Source organism: Equus asinus, chromosome 22 (genome assembly GCF_041296235.1).
Source record: "Equus asinus isolate D_3611 breed Donkey chromosome 22, EquAss-T2T_v2, whole genome shotgun sequence".
NCBI classification, from domain to species: Eukaryota; Metazoa; Chordata; class Mammalia; order Perissodactyla; family Equidae; genus Equus; species Equus asinus.
In genome coordinates this window covers 43,736,542-43,758,600 of record NC_091811.1, presented here as the reverse complement: position 1 = coordinate 43,758,600, position 22,059 = coordinate 43,736,542, and the positions used below count along the sequence as shown (strand labels likewise).

General features: G+C 35.6%; 1 protein-coding gene across 1 annotated transcript in view; it reads right to left on the bottom strand.

The window, feature by feature from the left end:
- Positions 1-162: 162 nt before the first annotated feature.
- The window catches only part of LOC139041534 (mucin-19), a 74,707-nt gene continuing 52,810 nt past the window's right edge, over positions 163-22,059 (bottom strand). The window contains exons 40-46 of the mRNA XM_070494183.1: positions 10,503-10,541; positions 9,644-9,742; positions 9,286-9,360; positions 8,122-8,187; positions 6,248-6,322; positions 409-706; positions 163-319 (exon numbers count right to left, since the gene is read on the bottom strand). Coding sequence (XP_070350284.1) covers positions 163-319; positions 409-706; positions 6,248-6,322; positions 8,122-8,187; positions 9,286-9,360; positions 9,644-9,742; positions 10,503-10,541 — 809 coding nt within the window. The remainder of the gene's footprint in view (positions 320-408; positions 707-6,247; positions 6,323-8,121; positions 8,188-9,285; positions 9,361-9,643; positions 9,743-10,502; positions 10,542-22,059) is intronic.

Genomic DNA, 22,059 nt, shown 5'->3' with positions numbered 1-22,059 from the left:
GGCCCAGTTGTCCTGGAGCCCGCGACAGGTGCAGCGGTGCTTCCTGATTCCTCAGCTGCTGGCCCTGTGGTCGCCGATACCCCGGCCCCTGGCCCTGTTGTCGCCCCTCGGCCAGCTGCTGCTCCAGTGGTTCCGGATCCTCCGGGTGGGGGTCCAGGTGTCTCAGTCGCTCCAGACGATGGTCTGGCGGTCCCGGACACCTCCGACGATGGTCCGGTTGGTCCTGAGCTTCCAGCTGATGATCCAGTTGTCCCTGACCCTTGAGCTGGTGGGCCAGTTGCCCCTGATGCCACGACAGGTGGTGCACTGCTCTCCGACCCTACCGAAGACGGCCCGCTGGTCCCTGGCGCGCCGGCTGATGACCCAGTGGTCGCTGATCCTTCCGCTGGGGCTCCACTTGTGGCTAACCCTCCCGGCGGGGGCCCGGTTGTCCCTGTGGCTCCAGGCAATGTGCCACTTGTCCCTGATCCTTGAGCTGCCGCTCCAGTGGTCCCGGGGCCCCCGGTGGACAGTCCTCTTGCCCCTGACACCTCAGCCGAGGGTCCCGTGGTCCCTGATCCTCCCGGTGCTGGTCCGCTCGCCACGGTGACTCCGGCTGTTGGCCCACTGGTTCCTGCACTTCCAGCTGCTGCTGCCGTTGACTCCCTCAGGCCAGAAGACGAGGGCTCTGTGGTTGCGTATCCTTCAATGGTTTGCATAGTTTTTCCTGTCAACACATTTTGTCCAAATATTATTTAATTTCATTGCAACCTTATCCTGCTTTGCCTTAAAGGCTAATGCTGCTTTACTCCTCTCCTGTATCTTTCATGCCTCTTCGTACGTACTGCGATTGCCAAATTTCACCCCCTTACATTCTTTTACAGTAGTAGTTCTTCCTTAGTTTTTCATCATTCATCATTTAATTTTCATATCTGTATTTGTTTTAAGTTCTCATCCACCTGTCAGTATTACCACTTTTTCCGTTCACAACAACACTCTCACGTATATAGCGTTGCTTTCCCTTTTTTATACAGGAGAAACTAACCAAGATTTTTAGATTACAGTAGTTCTTCTTTATCCTCAGATTATACGTTGCAAGAATCCCACGGATGCCTGAAAGTATGAATAGCTCCCAACTGTATATATAGTATATTTTTTCCTATATATACATTCCTATATTAATGTTTAATGTCTACATTATTTCTAGTCAGATATTCACGACTATAACTAATAACAAAATAGAACATATATACCATATACTCTAATAAAATTTATGCAACTGTGTTCTCTCTCAAAATATCTTCTTCTACCAATTTAGTACCTTTTCCATCTTACTTAAGAACCTATCATGCACGGACATAACTTTTGTGGCTTGAGCAAAACCCCAGCAAATGACAGCAAACTTAGCTCAAATTTCTTTTTCCTTATTCACAGTTTCAAATATAGGAGATTCGTTCTTTACCATAGATCTTAGCAACCTTAGCATATGATTTTTTCCTTTTCTTATTAAGTTGAGAAATTGTACCTTTTCACTCTAAAGGAAGCACTTTATGGCCTGTCTTTAGCATATCTGAATTGCCAGCATCACTGCTCTCTCGCTTTTTGGCCATTATTAAGTAAAATAATGGTTACTCGATCACAAGCACTGTGATACTGTAACAGTTTATCTCATTACCCAGATGGCTACTAAGTGACTAATGAACGGGTAGGGTATACAGTGTGGATACACTGGACCAAGGGATGATTCACATCCCAGACATGACGGAGTGGGACAGCACAAGATTTCATCACACTACTTAGAACAACAGACAATTTAAAACGTAGGAATTTTTGCTTTCTAGAATTTTCCATTTAATACTTTTGGACCACACTTGGCCACAGGTAACTGAAACCATGAAAAGCATAACTGTGAATACAGGGAGACTACTGTGGTTTTTCTAAGATCAGTAAGTAGCTCTCTGTTTCCATAGAACATTCTTGTTGGATGTGAGCGACAAGCAGACATATAAATTAAATTACTATCCAAACAAACAAACAAATTCACAAACAAGAAAAGCATCAGAGCACTAACATAAAGTGAGGTGATATGGAGAAACTGGGATTCTATTTTAGACTGCCTGGTTAGCAGAGGCATCTCTGAAAAGATGTCATTTATTTCAAGATCTGACAATGAGAAGCAGACAACAATGTGAAACTCTGGGGAAATATCATTCCAGGCAGTGGGAATAGCCGCTGCAAAAGCCTTAAGGCTAAAATGAGCTAAATGTGCTAGAGAAGCAGAATTATAAGGTAAATGTATATGGATCATGGGAGATTAGGGGAATAACATTAGAAGATGCAGACAAAAACATAGGATTGGGCTAGTTACTGTGAATCAGGGGAGGGAAGTTGCACATTTTTCTAAATGCAATGGAATATAATTTTATGCAGGGGAATGATACAGTAGTCCTGCCTAATTCATGGTTTCACTTTCCAGGATTTCAGTTACCAACATTGAACTGTGGACCAAAAATATTAAATGAAAAATTTCAGAAATATGGAACTCCTAAGTTTTAAATGGCTCGCTGTTCTGAGTAGCGTGATGAAATCTCACACCATCCTGCTCTGTCCGTCCAGGATATGAATCATCCCTTTGTGCAGCATATCCATGCTGTGGACTTTACCTGCCCATTAGTCACTTAGTAGCTGGCTCCATTATCAGATGACTGTGGCGGTATCACAGTGCTTTTGTTCAAGAAACCTTTATTTTACTTAATAATGGTCTCGAAGTACAAAGGTGGTGATGCTGGCAATTCGGATATGCCAAAGAGAAGCCAGAAAATGCTTCCTTTAAGTGAAAAGGTGAAAGTTCTAGACTTAATAAGGAAAGAAAAAAACTGTATGCTGAGGTTGCTAAAATCTACAGTAACTTTTATTACAGTATATTGTTATAATTGTTCTATTTTATTATTATTGTGTTTCATCTCTTACTGTGCTTAATTTATAAATTAAATTTATAATTTAAGGTACGGATGTATAGGAAAAAACAGTATAGAGATTGCAGTACTATCCGCAGTTTCAGGCATCCCTGGGGGTCTTGGAATGTATCCCCCATGGATAAGGGCGTACAACTATAGATTTATATATACTTAAAATCCCTCTTTCCACTCTGTTTCCTCTTTCATCTGTGGCATTCTAAACCCATGATGGGTGTTGTCTCTTTTATTCTAAGCTCCGACTTCTTCCACAGCCCATTTGCTGTCACAATTATTTCTACCCTGTCCTCTGGAATCCACAATTAGTGATTTAAAAAATCTCTTCTATATGCTTAACAGCTTTACAGTTAAAATGCTTCTGACTCTTCCTGGCCTTACCCTAATGGGACTAATTCTGCAACAACCTAGCATAACCCAGAATGCTCTAGATCTGAGAGCCTAACATCAAGAATTCTACTAAGAGACCAACTGAGGATGGAAACCTTGGATTTGTAGAGATATGGATCTACATAGTGGTGTGTGTGAGGATGCGTGTATGTTTCCAGCAAAGCTCCCTTACTTGGGTATAACAGCAAATAGCCTACTCCCTCCCACATCTCCAATCTTTCCAGAAGGTTCTCTTTCACACAGCCTGTTATTTTTATTTCATTGATAAGACTAAAACCCCTTGATCTTTTACCAGACTGGAAGCTCCTATTCATTTGTTTACTTATTTACCAGATATCCACCAAATATTTATCAATCAGGCACTAAGCTAGGCACTGGGAACACAATTGTAAACTAAAACGGGCAAGGTGATAAGATCTTTCTCTGATTTTGACAGAAATCCACCATATTGGTGGCCTGTCTAGTAATGGAGAATGACTGGATGAAGTATCAACAATCTAGGCCCTGTTCTGGCCCCACAACATACTTATACTGGGACGGGAGTGACCACATTGACTTTTCATATATAGAATACAAATAATTACTAGTATACTGTCAGTTGCACAGGATGGTTATATGATTCAAGTAAGTAAATATATGTGAGAACATTTTGTCCATTTTACACTTAGGGGACATTCTTCTGATAATCATTTTTATTTTTGCTAATACAGATGAAGATGACTCACAAATGATGTTATACAATGGCTAATGACCGCCTTATGTTTATTTTATCAACTTAACAAGTTGTACACAATATATCCAGTAAAAACCAAGGTATAAACACAGTATTATTGTATTCTACCAATTATATTTTTAAGCACTTTTTTTGCCCATTTTCTGAGAAATATTTACCAATCCAATTTATTTATTTAACTTATTTACTCATTTATTTATTTATAGTCTATATCTTTAGTCCTTTGAAACAAGTTAAGCATTATGAGACATAAACATTGTTTAGTCAGGGGTGGTGACATCCATTACATAGTTCACATATTTCCCCAAGTGAGCTTTGAGCAAATGAGGTATAGTCACATTTGATTTGCAAATTCTAGAAAAGAAGACTTTTTAAACCAGTGGGTACAGATTTTAGAGAGCAAACTGTATTCTGAATTTTTAGACAATTCAGAAGGCTATGTTATTTATTAAATTATTCTCAGAAATGGGGAAAGCTGTTTTCATTCAAGGTTCTAAATCACTTCTCTGTTCAATAAAGAACTTAGGAAAAATATGTTAATATTTTCAACCATGACATTTTCTAATACTAAATAACCATGAAAATTTTCCAATACTAAAGATAGTGGGTGTTTTGCAAGAGATTGCAAAAAGGAAAATTCTAACTTTAAATTTGAATATCTTTGCTGATGCCCAATAATCTTTTAATATCCAGCAGCCTATTATTCAAGAAAGAAAAGAATTTATTGACCTTAAATATTTCTTTTATAGAAAAATCATATTATCCATCAATTAAATTCAAAAATAGTCAACATATTGTAACTATTCAGTACTTTCAATCATATTGATTTTTGCTTGTTGTCTAAGTGATTTTGTGTAGAACAATGCAGACCTTAAAGAAGGAAATGTAATCAACTGGATGAGCAAATATATCCTGAGAAGTCACTAACTCAAAAACAACATTTAAGGACCAAATATAAGATGAAATGCTAGATGGTCATTATTACTTTTACCTAACTCCAATATGGTTGTATCAAGCAACATTCCAGTGATTTCCAAATTGGCCATACAAGAATATTAGATTTAAAATGTTGTATTAGACTTGCTTAGTAATGGAGAATACCCAAACTGGTGGGTCACTGTCATTATCTGTGACATCGTGTGTGGCACTAATACCCCAATAGTGCATAAATACTAAATACAAAATGAAGAATGTAATGGCACTCTTTCTAATTGATTCACATCCTATTTGAAGTGCAGGGCTCTGATTTTCAAGCAGGAAAGACTATCAGCTAAATGAATATTTTACTGAATAGCATTTTATAAACAAGTTTTTGATATAAATACCCATTGAGATTTTTGTGACCTTTTTGTGTTTAGCTAATCTCACCTGGCTTATTTGAAGAGCTTTTAGCACTGCTGCTGGGGCCATTTCTTAGTGCTCATTTTTTGACTCTTTAATAAACTTAAGTTTCTCTTATTTGGTTCATGAGCTTTAAATAATTTGTTTGACGAATACTACCTATTACCTAATCCATAGGCTTATCTCATCTTCCTTCTTATTCCTATCTATCTGTCCATTTATTGATGTGATATTTTTACTCGGTCAAATATGTACATATTATTCCTCCACCTTTCTTTCAACCTTTGTTCTAGTTTTAGAGCTACAGTTAATAATAGTCAGTGCTACCACCTTTTTGTTCATTTTCAAAGCATCTCTATGTTGCTTAACACTCATCCTCTAGTGATTTTATAATGAAGGGCTCACGGGAACATAATTTCCTAAATTCTTTCATGTTTTAAACTATTTCCTATAGCCTTGATACTCAAATTACATGGAACTGTATAGAAAACCCTTGGCCCACATTTTCCTTCCTTGAGTATCTCATAAATGCTACTCTATTCTTGACAAATCTGATGCTTCTCTGTTCCCTCTAAACACTTGAGGTGTGGGCACTGTGTTGATATTTATGGTTTCTAGAAGGAGGTATGTGTAGATTCTAATGTATGCAGCCACCATTTTCGTGGCTCTCTTTTCTTTTTAATTTTCCGTTGGTTCCTTGAGCTTAAATGTTACTCAATTATACGAGCATCTATACAAACTAAAGATCAGGTTCCTAGTCCAGATAACACCCTAGTGAGGGACGTATGGTTGGGAACAGCTGAAAAGTCAGGTCCAGACTTGTCTGACTTACCAGAACTTGTCATTCCAATGCCTGGTTCCCCAGGGGTGCTGCCACCTCCAGCTCCAGGCGATACCCCAGGAGTGGCTTAATTTTACAATAGAAAAAAAAAAGTTAGCTAATTAAAATATAAAATTGATCATCTGATGAAGATGGCCTGTGTAAAGACAATTAAAAACTTAAAATAAGAGGATAATTCTCTCTGTTGAAAATAAGGAAACAGACTTCCCCCTTCCTTTTCTTAGAGTGCTTACTTCAGAAAATTTGTAATTTAAGTTCTTTCTCTGTGTCTTTGAAATGTATGTAAATCTTTTTTAAAAACTAAATAGGCCTCTTGCGAGCTTAATAACCCAGGAATGTCTTTCTCAAGCACCTGGGCACTATCTCTGTGAAATGTCAACGTCAAGGGAGATAGCACCCCTATGTCCCTCTAGTTACAAGGCTTCCTCCTGTCATCAAAACAGAAGTTTATTTTTCCTTTGTATAAAACCAATTAACTAACCAGATGGTCACCCCAATGACCAGGTGAATTTAGGATAAACTATGTGTGACAAATAGTACTGTTAAGTCTTCTCACTTGAAGACTAGTTATTTTCCATAAGAACGTGTACATAATGGGCTGTGTCTGCTTGGTGAGATTTCTTCCTGTCTCTACAATTGCTTAGCAAATTGCTTGTGGTTCACATCACATTCTGGTTTAATGTGTGGGGGTTCAGAATTGTCCACCTCAAAATATGTCTCTTTGCCTCGATTATTTTTAAGAATGAAAGACTCTGAAAGAAACTTTGACCTTCCCCCTAACTGCCTAAAAGAATTTAAGATAAAATGCCTGTTCCCAAGACAGGCCATCACCATAGATAATTCTGGGATCAGTAAACTGTGAGGGTCCTTGCTAAGCACATGCTTATCAAAGTTCTGTTTACCAGAATTTGCTTTCCATTTCCACGTGAATTGTCTTCCTCCCCTTTGAAGTCTCAAACCACTAACCCCAACATTCTCCTTTGTCTTTAGCTAAAGATGCTATTTAAGGTGACAATTTTGGCCATTCTAGCACATTACTCAGCTTTTCTGGGTTTCTCCCATGTATATATGTTATAAAGCTTTGTTTGATTTTCTCTTGTTATTCTGTCTCATGTCTATTTAATTCATAGCCTAGCTAGAAGAACCTAGACTGGGTAGAGGAATTTTTTCCTCCCCCAAAAATGCATACTCTATAATAAAACTATTTTCTTTCTCTACTGTCTCTGTAGACAGGGTCTCCAGGTTGGGAGAAGAGTCTGTTCTCAATTCTATTTCCCCAACACTTGAAATATGACTGTTCTTTATGCCTGTGAAATTTCACTCAGCTTACTTATCTTTTGAGTTTTTGCTCAAGTTAAAGCATATAGATATAGTCACAGTGCACTGATCATAAAATATTCTTTCCAAATAGAATAATTCTGTTGTTTTTAACCCCAACTAATCAGTTCTCTTACTAGAATTTCCTCAAGTTTCAACTCCAACACTTGTCACTGAAGATTTCCTTGACTTTGATTATCTTCTGCCTTGCACAGTTTTTACTTTTGCAAGTATATAAATATTCATTTCTCCTGCTCAAAAATCAAGTTCTAAGAGAACAACTACCTTACTCCACCGCTCTCCTATGTTCTCTAGAGTACCCAGGATGATGTGACGCACACAATAAATAGCTCTTGATCTATTTCTGATCTTCAGTTTTGACATATACAAATAATAATAATTAGATTCCCCAGGAAAGCTACCCTCTGAAAAAATTTTAAGAAATCATATTTGTGATTTTTTTTTAAGTAAAGTACAATTTTAAATTTACAAGTTTAAGTAAAGAAATCACAGTGTCTGGATTTATTCTGATTATGTTCTTTCAATACCTGAGACTCCAGAAGTGTTTTCCCCAGCAGCTCCAGTGGTGGCTGCATTTTCCCCTCCAGTTGTTCCTAATTGAAAAGAACATTGGTGCTTGGTCTATATCGGGGTTGCCAGATTTAGCAAATAAAAATACAGGACACTCATTTGCAATACAGGACAGATTTAATTTAATTTAATTCCAGATAAACAACAACCACATCCAGATTATTGCATGGGACATACTGATAATAAAAAATTATTCCTTATTTATGTGAAATTCAAATTTAAATCGCATTCTGCATTTTATCTAGCAACTCTGTCTTTATACATGGTTGTGTGAAAATGCTCAAACTACCCACATTCATTTGTCTTAAAATTACAGCCATTAAAGTCACAGCCATTGCTAAATTCACTTAAACTCCTCATAAGAATGTGGGGTCTCATCTAAGCTTGTGACAGAGCACCACCAAAGTGCCCTGGTGAGCCTGCGCCTCGCCTGCCGAGCTCCCAGCTGGGTTGGAACCAGTGAAAGGTGGTCTGCGATGCCACCGCCACTTCTAGTGGTAGTTCCAACAGACTCTCCTGTTACAACTGATACACACAGTATTGGGAGAGCATACACATTATTGTGACAATCCAGTACCGTAGTGTTTTGAAGGGAACATTTCGAAAAAACAGAAAAACTGACTTGTCATTATTACCCAAATAATTCTAACTCACATTTCACAAAATATAAACTAAATGGTCATCAGCCTAAAATTTCAGTCAGTTTCCTGATCTAACTGGAATTAACTAGTTTCTTAATTTGTGCTGCTGCAGATTATATCTTTGAACACATTATTTTTTACGTAAACCATCTCTTATTCCAAAAAGTATTTAAGACATACATTTTAAATCAAGGAATTTGCAAGCCAGTGATGCTGGTCTAGTGGCTAAGATTTGGCACTCTCACCACCATGGCCTGGGTTCATTTCTGGGTCATGGAACCAGACCACTTATCTGTCAGTTGCCATAGCATAGCAGCAGCTCACATAGAGAACTAAACTAGCAACTAGGATCCACAACTATGCACTGAAGCATTGTCTAAAGCTGTACTGAGGGTGGAGTTCTTCCTGGCTTGGAATGGAGGACTCCTTGTAGAAAGAAGCCATGGAAAAGACAGCGCGAGACTCATTTCTTTGTCTCACCTGTTCTGAAGCCTGTGTCACTTGTGCTTCCATTTTCAGCTCTTGTGGTTGCACTTGCTGATACTCCAGTTGTCCCTGAGGAAGGTAAAGAAACAACAAACCCTTGCTAAAAAAAGTGCAGGAGCACTACCAACTCTCAAGGTAATGGGTGTATGTAATCCTAACGCCATGACACTTTAAGAGAGCAACCCATGAAAAAACTAAAGATTCTACCTTCTAGTTACATACAAGGAATACCTAAGTCTGAGATTACACTGAAGTCTGATATTTTTATTTGGTAAAATGTTATACTGAGTGGCACTGCCTGAAACCAGTTGCTTAGCTGTGGCTGGCGTGCTTTGTTCTGAACTTAATTTACCTGCTAGGAGGCCAGGACTTGAGAAGGTGGGGCCCTCTACTCCTGTCGTGCCTGCTCTTCCAGCTGTTGAGGTGATGGGAACTGGAGTTCCAGTAATGCCTGTGAAAAACATAGAATGAACTTCTCATCTAAAATATGCTTGGACTTTATTAACAACGGGTGATTTAACTATTCAAACAGTTTCTACTAAAGAAAATAAAATAATAAATCCAGTGACTTTCTGCCCAGAGTTCCCTAAGATTTTTGTTCTAATGTTATTCTAATATTATTTTCCTTTAAGATTTTGGTGTAGTCCTTGCTACTTTTTTTTTTTTTTTAATAAAGTCATGTTCTCTGCATCTTGAATCAGGCCACACAAGGTCTTTGTAGATTTTTCTCAACAAGGTTGCTTTCAGATAAAGAGAGCTTTATGCCCTAATCACACTGTCACTCAGGGCTGATAATAACAAAGATAAAATGTCATGGGGAAATAGCTAATTGAAACTTTTACACCTAAAACAGCAAAAAATGTCATTAGATATGCACATTTTCTCTCAACCTGTGTTCTTTTTAAAAATTTTGAGTTTTATATAATTTAGTATTGTTGTTGATGCTATACTAAGATTTAATGATTAGAAAGAAAATGAAACTGGAAACTATATTATAGCTTATTAATATAAACTGCTCAAACACAAATTAAATTCAGTTTTTAAAAAAGTTCAAAACCAGTGAGAAAACCCTAGTAAAATACTTATTTTAAATATTTTTTCAAAAGCCAAACTCTCATATAAATTCTTTCTCAAAAACCCAAAGTCACTAATAATTTATACTGTTAGATAATTTTTATCTCACATATAAAAGCAGGAATTAATACACTGACCTGTAGTAAAAGGTTCGCTGATAATACTCAGAGTTGTCCCTGATAACAAAAAGAGAAATGTAAATTTTTCTGACTTCCAGGGAAGATACTAGAAAGATTACTCACTTGTTTGTTTTCAATATATGTGGTTTGCAATATATTTAGTGTTCAGAATTAATAATAAACTATTTCATTTTTAAAATAGTGACATTATAATGTATTTCCTATACTATACTATACAATGTATAGTATACACACACATATATGCCGAATTCTACTAAATACAGAGTAAATGGAATAAATATATATCAACAATGACAAAGTTAATTCTCTGTTAGGTGAAGGCTGACTTTTCAATTTGTGATTTCTTTGACTTCATTCTATTTCTAGTTGTCTGTGGCCTGGAGGTTTTTCTACTAAGTAGCAGTTACTCCAAAAGGGTTTGGGGTGGTGAGAAGGAGAAATACTTTTCAGGATTTATTTTTATGATTTAATACAGCAGGTATGTGGAGATAAATTTGAAGTTACCAGTAAACTCCCGAAGGAAGAGGATATGGTTTTTGTTGTTAATTTGCTCTTATATTTATTTGTTATTTTTAAATATACTTTTCCAGTTTTATTGAGAAATAATTGACAATACATCACTGGATAAGTTTAAGGCGTATAGCATGATAGTTTGATTTACATACATTGGAAAATGATTACCACAATAGGTTCAGCTAACCTCCGTCCTCTCATAGAGATACAATAAAAAGAATAGAAAGGAAAAAAGAAAAAAGGAAAAAAAGTTTTCTCCTTGGGAGGAGAACTCTTGGTCTCTTAACAGCTTTCCTATATATCGTACAGCAGTGTTAGCTATAGTCATCATGTTGTACATTACGTCCTTAGTACTTACTTATCTTATAACTGGAAGTTGGTACCTTTTGACCTTCTTCCTCCAACTCCCTGCCCCTCCACCTTCCACCTCTAGTAACCACAAGTCTGATCACCTTTTCTATGAGTTTGGTGGGGGTCTTTTGGGATTTTTTTCTTTTTTTTAGATTCCCCATATAAGTGAGATCATACGGTATTTGTTTTCTTCTGTCTGACATATTTCACTAGCGTAACGCCTTCAGTGTCCATCCATATTGTCACAAATGGTCGGATTTCCTCATTTTTTATGGCTGAATAATATTCCATTGTATTTATACACCACAACTTTTTTATCCATTCATCCATCGATGGACACTTAGGTTGTTTCCATGTCTCGGCTATTTTAAATAATGCTGCTATGAACATGGGGGTGCAGGCATCCTTTTGAGTTAGTGTTTTCATTTCCTTTGGATATATTTCCAGAAGTTTGTGAAGATAAATTGAAAGTTACCAGCAAACTCCTGAAGGAAGAGGCAGTATGTTTTCTTTGCATTCCAATGCCTGCCCCCTTGCCAGGAATATGGCAGGAGTTTATTAAATGTTTGTTGAGGGGCACTGTGGACCTAAAAATGAGCCTTTATTAACTTCTGGTTTTCATAAATAATGAAGAGTCAGGCATTTTCTGTATTTCAGTATTAATTTCTATTGGAAATCTATTGTTTATGAGGTAATGTCACATTACAATTTTATAGCGTTTTGCAACGTAAAAAAGAAACTTCTCAAACAATCTCGCTATTTGATCCTCACTTTTTGTCCAGCCACACTGGCCTTCTTCCATTCTTTAACACCTGCTGTTTGTAGTTTCCTGTCTTTGGAAATGGTCCCTCTTGTCCTAGTTAAACCTTCATTGGTCAGTTCTCAGCTCAATCACCTTTACTTCAGCCTTTCCTGACCATCTTGACTATCAAATTCCCTCTCCACCCACCCCACTCCCATTTTAAGTACTTCATAGTTCTTGTCCTTGCTGCTAGTTTCCATTTGTTTTTGTAATCACTTGATTGATATCCATCTTCCTGACTAGACTATAGGCTCCAGGAAGCCAGGGATTATGTCTATTTTAACTCACTTTTATATCTCTCATGATAGCAGAGTGCCTAGTACATAATAGGTGCTTGATAATTATTTGTCAGTTGAAGGAATGAATAAATGAATGAATGGAGTGAAAGTCTTATATGTATTCTGCATATAAAGAATTGGGTTCAGAAAAGTTAAGTGATTTGTTCACAATCACTGCTGTCAGTGACAAAGCTGGGACTACACTAAGTCACCCAGTACCTATGATAGTGACCTGTATTGCTTTTTATGTAATGTTGCCTTTCTATATAATATACCACCTCCTGTAGTTTTTAAGCTTTTTTATTTCCCATTCATTGTAGTAATGAAAATATTAGACATTATACTAGAAATTATAGAATATAATATCAAATAAATAATAATCTGTCTCCCCTGATTACTTCACAAACGGATATATTATAAGTATGTTAAATAGCCTGAGACGACAGGTTTATGTGAGAATTCTCAAAATTAGCGTCAAGCATTAGCTGAGAAGAATTCTCAAATCAGTATCAAGCAGATTCCACCAGCAGACCACCTCAGATCTTAATAGCTTTTCTCACTAACGAACACAGTAATTAGACATTAGAATTAAAATGTCCTGCTGATCTGGATTCAAGAATAGCATAGAAAGGCTATTATGCCATTATCCACAGAGACTATCAAGATTATAATGATGTAGCAGGATAGACCTCGATACTCCAAAAGATTTTGGAGCAGATTCCATTTCTCAGTATAGATTTATCCTTTAAGGAATTCCAATGATCCTCGTGTGAGCTCCTTCAAACTGAGGATAATTACATTTAATTAAAAGCAGCAATATCACATGTAGTAGAATCAAATCTTCTCCAAAATCTCCATATCTGAATATACTCTCATCAGCATGGAGTTAAGGGGAACACAGTGGTACACCATAGATGGCAGTGCACAGATGGCAAATATTTTTAGCATTTGCATGAGAGAACACATTTATAGGCCTTTCCTTGTAATTGGTCTGGCTAACATGGCAACATGTTCCAAAGTGGATCTCAGGGACCCATCTTTCATCAGGGCTGTAAAAGTTATTTAAACTAGTCACAGATTGGATTACATACCAGTCAAACTACTATGATATAGCTCCCTTTTCCCACGAATGAACTTCAGAGGATATAAGTGCAAAGTTGTTGATACAGCAAGAAAAGAAGGGATAAGCCTTTACTAACAGGAATATGTGAGAATCCACTTTTCTTCATGGTGTAATTACCAAAACTGATAGATAAAGCATTACCGTTCTCAATAATTGTGACATCCATAACCATTACAATTTCTACTGATTTTTCCATTACTTGCAAATGAACAGACAAGTTAAAGTAATTGATATTGTGAGTTATTGTAGATCAGCTTTCTCGTTGCCAAAACATAAGTGGTAATAGGAAGAGCTGCCTTTACTAAAATATTGATAGCTCTGTGCATTACAAGGTAGTAATCCACCCTGAAAATTTTCAAAGTGATTGTGTCCATTCATTTTCACCTCATGCTAAACTTAACAATTAAAATAAAATCTTGCAATTAATTTTCCAGCTACCACTAAGTTTTTTTGATTACTTTTAAGAATAATTTTAATTTTTATAAAACGTTATTTTGCCATTTTCCTTCAATGGACTCCATTTTATTTAATATAAATGTCTGAAAGATAGGCTTAAGGAGTATCCATAACATTTTCCCCAATAAACAATTTGATATGGCAAATTTTATAGTTTTTGCAACATACCTTATTTCTGAAAAAAATCAAAAATGCGTAAAACTGGTTTTAATTCGGGAAGAAGTGTGTTTCTGATTAATCACTGAAAAACACTAAACTCCTCTGCTAAAATCTAAGTTCATTTATATAACGAGTTATTCTTTAGAAAAATGTTACTAGTAATAAATTTGAGTTTTCTGAGTACTCACTATATATTCTGCTAAGCTGTACTCTCATATTTACTCCTTTCTCAAGTCTGTAACGTAGATATTATTTTTCCCACCTAACAAATGAGAAAACTAATGTTCAGGGTGTTTGAGGGACTTAAACTAAGGTCATTAGGCTAGCAGTAGAAGAGAAGGGATTCAAATTCTTATTTTCTGTTTCCACTTCCCACTACAGTCATCTGGCTCTCTATAATAGCCTGATGCGATTATTTTCTTTCTATGATTGATGCTATCTTAGAATAAGCACCTTATACAAATAAAATTTATATATAACTTACAGTTATAACATTCTGAGATTTTAAGTTTTTGAGGAAAAAATGCATTTAAGTTATCAAAGTATTATGCAACAGAAACTCACATTTTAATTATATGAATCAGTATCCTATGTAGTCAATGAGATTTTTTTAGTTTTAATCGAAACTTACTAAGCAAATTATAAATTTTAACAAAAGTCCCAGTTTGACAGTGGAATCTGAAATTATACGTTACAACTTCAATAAATGATTTAAGTTAAATTCTACTTTATTCCCTTTCTTAAACATCAAAACACAGAAGCCTAGGGCCAGAACCTAGATAAAGATGTCCCGGATTTTAATCCTCTCTCTGCTGCTTATTAGCAAGTAACCTCGGACACATAACCTCTTTGTGCTTCCATTTCCTCATTTGTAAATTGGGGGAAATAACGGCACCCACTTCATAGGGTTTTCCATATCAAATGAGATAATGCATGTCAAATACTTAGAACAGAACTCATTGTCAAGATCTGTCAATCTAAAAGAAAAAAAAAACAGTAATTGCATCATTTTTTCTTCTAAAAATAACATACTTATTGGAATGGTTGGCTAGGCAACTCTCAGGGTATTTTAACCCACTGGAAGCATTTACTGTATAGAAAATAAAATAGATATACAAAACATGGAAAAATGTTTAAGCTTTGCATATTGCTTCCCTTGTGCTTTTAAAGCTTTCTGTAACGTTTTTCTAAATTCACCAAAAGTACACTCCACTCCTATGCTATTTACCTCAAAGACATGTGAACAATGAAATCATACCTCAACTTCTATCCAAGATGCTTGAGTGTAATGCCAAATAAAGCATCAGTTCTCTTCTGAGGACCTAGTCATTTCTGCTTTTATCTGGCAAGAGGGCCTTCGAGCCATCTGAGAAAGGTCATTTAAATTTATGGAAAGAAACTTTAAGACAGCTTGCTTTTATCTTTTCAAGTTATAGGTAAAAAACAACTAATGGCCTGTGAAAAGTACTTGATTCAGGGCAGTATTTGATCCAGTACTTGGTCAAAAGTACTTCACCCAGGGAATAAGATAATGGCAAAAAGCTGCCCTCTGCCCAGACTCTTTTCAAAACACGTCTTATGTATGTGTTCAAGAATTACAGGTTTTTACACTCAATTGATTTATCTTAAGCAGAAAATAAAAGTAGAAAAGCTGTGAATAATTTAAATTACACCACTAATCATATTGTTTCCACTCAAAAACACTAATATAGTGCCCAAAATGAAATGACACGTAGAACCCTGAGACAATAAACCAAAATTCCGGGTGAAAAGGGTCCCATGTCTAAGAAAGAAATCCTTCCATCTATGGTAGGCAGTTTATGGAAGGGCAATACATATTCAAAATTATGTATCTTCCTAGCTATATACTATCTTAAAATATTAAGCTTCTCCTTTTCAGTATCTGTTAAAACATTTTTAGTGATTCATATTATGTTTAGAAAGAAACAAGAAACTTTGGTAGTGATAATGACTAAACTTTCATTTGGGGATGGATCCATTTTTCTTATCACTGATCAAGCACAATTTGCTACTAGAAGGCTTAAAAACAAAAATCATAATGTAGCTATAGATTTGTCACAATTTGTCAAGTGCTGTTCAACTTTTAAACCATTGATGTCAGTCAAAGAAATGGGATGTGACTTTCAAGCCTGCAATTTCTGCAAGGCACCTGCTCCTCAAAAAGGATTCTTATTTCTTTTAAAAGCACTCTAAAGGCAAATACTTTAAGCTGTTTTATATTTACTATGGCGTAATGCTTACTGGATGAATTTGGAAAAAAGTTAAGAAAAAATATTTTGGTGTGTCTTAAAATGAAATGTTTTATTCTTACATGAAAACTGACAAGCAACAGGAGACTAGACTTGTTTTTTTTTTCTTTTAGAGCTTCAAAATAAACCTATCAGTAAACACACATCTAGTACATTCTGATAATCTTCTGATTGAGATTCTCACTTTGTATAGATTATCACTCCCCAGTCAGAAGTAAATGGACGTGTTACCTACTATGGTTATCTACTACATATGGATAACTACATGTTATCTACTATGGACATGTTATCTACTACTATATCTACTATAACATTGGGAAATATCACATTATATTCTGAATATTTTGTACCCAGTCCAGGAGTCCACAGCACAAGTTGAAGTAGACAATTTATGATTATCCAGCTAATTGCATCAACAAGGATGACCAAGTGGTATGATCCAAGTCCCCAAGTCACAGATTTTTGGGGAAACTAAATCAATATTATTTCAATAGTTTCTAAATTTCTACCTATTACATATGATATGGGAATAGTCTCAGAAAGAAAGATATGGAATAGTGGATGAGGAACTAAGAATTAAACCAAGTCTTACCACTCATCATCATTTTAAAATTAAAATTTAAATAATAACCCAAATGTTGTATGCCTCAGTTCATCTGGGAAATAAGCACTTACCAATTTATTCCAGCAACAAGAGAAGCTACATGTATGTCATTAACACATACCGGAAAGGTACTGTTGACTTGATAACCTGACAATCAATGTTTTCTGTATATTGGGATTATTTCAATAAATTTATTTAAAACACATACAATTTTTGGCACAACTGGACAATTTTGACATGAAAAAAATAAACTTCTAAAAATTATTTCTGTCTCCTGGCTTTAGAATAATGTTAGGCCAGGCCTAATGATTCACATCCTTGAAATTATCATTTCTAACTTTAACTTCTGGCTTTCATGGATAATAAGGAAAAGAAAAACAGCCCTGATTTCTCACTAAATTATACCAGAAAATTCGTTTTTCTTCTGATCTCTGTAACCCTGGAAAAATTATTTAAGTTCTCTGCATTTCCTCACCTGTAAAATGATGAGGGGAAGGGATTTGTGGAGGATAATAGTACTTAATCAGGAGATTGTTGAGATTTACTATTGAAGGAAAAGTACTTGACATATTGACTAGAAAGTGGTAAACCCTCATTAAAAGTTATTATTGGGCTGGCCCCATGGTGTAGTGGTTAAGTTTGGCATGCTCTGCTTTGGCAGCACGGGTTTGCAGGTTTGGCTCCCAGAAGCAGACTTACACCAATTGTCAGCCATGCTGTGGCAGTGACCCACATATAAAGTGGAGGAAGACTGGCACAGATGTTAGCTCAGGGCTAATCTTTCTCAGCAAAAAAAAGAGAAAAAGTTATTATTAACTATCTTGTAACATAATACTATATTAATGTATTATTTTAGTAAATATTAATATTATACTTATAGAGCATGAGATATCTACCAAAATTTCAGTGAAATTAAGTAACGCATTAGAATTTAGTAAGACTAAGCATAAAAAGTCATAAATAATACCTAATGAATTCAGGAAAAATCACCTAGGTAATCTTCCTTATAATTCAACTCTACATTAGATTTATAACTTTTAAATGCTACAGTGAAGATTACTGATGAGATTTTTATAGTGTTTTAAAGTGAATTAAACATTTTACATCCAAAACTTCATCAGTTGCTCACAAAAACTCTTTAGGTAATCTACTCATGACCTTCCGTTACATATGAAAAGTTTGCTTGCTCTAATGCAAAGTGTTGATAAAATAAAATTGACAGAATATTATGTCCAAAACTGAATGCTTGGGGGGGGGGGAAGCAAATATATATATAAATTGGAAAAATCAAACCAGCTTTTTTAGTATTGAGTGTCTACTGTGATATGGGATGCAGATATCATTGTCATATTGAAATAGTTATACAAATTGCTTATGATTCATGCATAACTATACAATTCACCAAATCAACAGTCAAGAATAAATTTATTTATTTAAATAGTCACAGAATTCAGGAGTTTTAAAAGCTGAAAGAATGATTTCATTTTAACTAAAAGAGAGCTATACAACTGAACCAAATTAGTCATTTTAGAAACAGAAAAGGCTGCGAATTCAGAATTCAGTCCATCGATTATGGCTGAGATGATGTGTAGCTAAAAATTTATTCTGCAGTGTGTATGAAGCAATGTAGAAGATTTACTGGGATGAAATTGTTACTAGGCCTTGGGAAATGAATTTACAATTGTAGAATAGAGAAAAATATTTCTGAAATGTTTCAGTCTGTCTAAGATTTACATTGAAAGAGCTAGTAGTGCTTAGCATTGCTAATGATATTCAACATAGAAAGTTTGACAGGAATTAAATATGTCAGTTTGGGTATTTTTAATGATATTCCACACCATGATGGTTGATACTTTAAGATATATAGTTGCCCTTTGAATATAAGCAATATATTAATTACCAAATAAATCAGACATTAAGAACTACAAACATACTAGAGAATGACATCAGCATGATGGCAGAGTGAGATCTTCCCTTAGACTCTCTCCCCAAGGTACAACAAAAAGTACATTCATAAAACAACAGAGGACATTTGCACAGCACAAAAGATGTCTGAGAGAACCATGCAGGCATACATCTGAAGGTGGAGGTGCTGGACTCCCAGGAGGAAGTGGAAGAAGTGGCAGCAGGTGGAATCTGCAATCAGATACCATCACTATGTGAAGACACAAATCAACACCATCAAACAGTATGAAGAAAAATATTAATACTCCAGACCAGAAGGAAAATGACAAGCACCCAGAAATCAATCCTGAAGGCACAGTAATTTACAATGTAATGACAGAGAATTCAAAATAGCCATTATTAAAAAACTCAATGAGTTACAAGAAAATACAGATAAACAGTTTAATGAAATCTGGAACAAAATTAATGAACGGGGGGAATTCTTCAGGAAAGTGATTAAAACTATAAAGAAAAATCAATCGGAAATGTTGGGGATAAAAAATACAATGGATGAGATAAAGAAAAATCTGGACTCCCTAAATAACAGAGCTGGTATTATGGAGGATAGAATTAGCAGTCTCAAGGACAGAAATATAGAAATGCTTCAGATGGAGGAGGAGAGGGAACTAAGATTAAAAAGAAATGAAGAAATTCTAGGAGAAATATCAAATTCAATTAGGAAATGCAACATAAGAATTATAGATATTCCAGAGGGAGAAGGGAGGGAGAAAGGAAAAGAAAGCTTGTTCAAAGAAATAATACCCAAGAACTTCCCAAAGCTGAGGAAAGAGCTGGAAATATAAGTAAAAGAAGCTAATATAACTCCTAACTCTATCAATGTAAAAAGACCTTCTCCAAGGCATAAAGTAGTAAAACTAGCAAAAGACAATGAAAGAAAAAATATTAAGGACAGCAAGGAAGAAGAAAATAACCTACAAAGAAAGGCTTTCAGGGGATTTCTCAGCATAAACCTTACAGGTTAGGAGGCAGTGGAATGACATATTCAAAATTCTGCAAGACAAAAACTTTCAGCCAAGAATACTCTATCCAGAGAAAATATCCTTCAGACATGATGGAGAAATAAAAACTTTCTCAGATAAACAAAACCCAAGGGAGTTCATCACCACAAGAACCTCCCCCCACCCGCCAAACAAGAAATGATCAAGAAGGCCCTCATAACTGAAAAAAAAGAAAGGATTTACAAAGCTTTGAGTAAGGAGATAAATAGGCAGACAAAATCAGAAAACTGAAACTCTCTATCAGAACAGGTTAGCAAACAATTATAACGTGAAAGATAAAGGGAAGGAAAATATCAAAAATAAATATAATCTCATCATTTTAACCCCCAACTCACAACACATGAGATAAGTTGTGACAACAATAACTTAGAAGGGGAAGGGAAAAGCGATGAATTGGCTTAGATTAAGGAAATAACAGGCTATCAGAAAATGGATTATCTCATCTACAAGATTTTTTATACAAACCTCACGGTAACCACTAAACAAATAATCAGAAAGAAAGACATAAATGACAAATAAAGAGAAAGCTATCATATAGAACCACCAAACTGAATTGGTAGTCCGAAATACACAGAACAAGAAACAAGGGAAATACATAACAACCAGAAAGCAAGGCAGCATTAAGCCCTCATATATCAATACTCACTCTAAATGTAAATGGATTGAATTCTCCAAACAAAAAACACAGTGGTGGGATGGATTAAAAAAACAAGACACAACAACATGCTGCCTCCAGGATACACATCTCAGCTCTAAAGACAAACACAGGCTCAGAGTGAAGAGAAGGAAGATGATATTCCAAGCTAATGGCAAACAAAAGAAAGGTGTTGCCATACTTATATCAGACAAAGTAGACTTCAAGATAAAACAGGCAATGAGAGATGAAGAGGAGCAGTATATAACGATAAAAAGGAACATTCCACCAGAAGACATAACACTTATAAATATATATGCACCCAACACAGGAGCATCAAAATAAATAAAGCAACTATTAACAAACCTAAAAGGAGATATTAACAACAACAGAATAACAGTAGGGCACTTTAACACCCCACTTACATCAATGGATAGAGCATCCAGACAGAAAGTCAACAAGGAAACAGTGGATTTAAATGAAAAACTAGACTAGATGGAATTAATAGATATATATAGAACACTCCATCCAAAAACAGCAGAATACACATTCTTCTCAAGTGCACATGATCATTCTCAAAGATAGACCATATGTTGGGAAACAAGGCAAGCCTCAATAAATTTAAGAAGATTGAAATCCTATCAAGCATCTTTTCTTACCATAATGCTATGAAACTAGAAATCAACTACAACAAAAAAGCTGGGAAAGTCACAAATACGTGGAGACTAAATAACATACTCCTGAACAGCCAAGGATCATTGAAGAAATTAAAGGAGAAATCAAAAAATACCTGGAGACAAATGAAAATACACCATACCAACTCAGATGGCAGGCATCAAAAGCAGTCCTAAGAGGGAAATTCATAGCAATATAGGCCCACCTTAACAAACAAGAAAAATCTCAAATAAGCAATCTTAAACTACACTTAACAGAATTAGAAAAGCAAGAACAAACAAAGTCCAAACTCAGCAGAAGGAGGGAAATAATACAAATTGAAGCAGAAATAAATGAAATTGAAACCAAAAAGACAGTAGAAAGGATCAATGGAACAAAGAGCTGGTTCTTTGAGAAGATAAACAACATCGACAAACCCTTAGCCAGACTCACTGAGAAAAAAAGAGAGACAGCTCAAATAAATAGAATTAGAAATGAAAGAGGAGAAATTACAAAAGATATCACAGAAACAAAAGGACTATAAGAGAATACTGTGAAAAACTATATGCCAACAAATTGGACAATCTAGAAGAAATGGATAAATTCTTAGGATCATACAATCTCCCAAAACTGAATCAATAAGAAATAGTGAATCTGAATAGACCAACCATAAGAGATTGAAACAGTAATCAAAAACCTCCCGAAAAATAAAAGTTCAGGACCAGATGGCTTACCTGGAGAATTCTA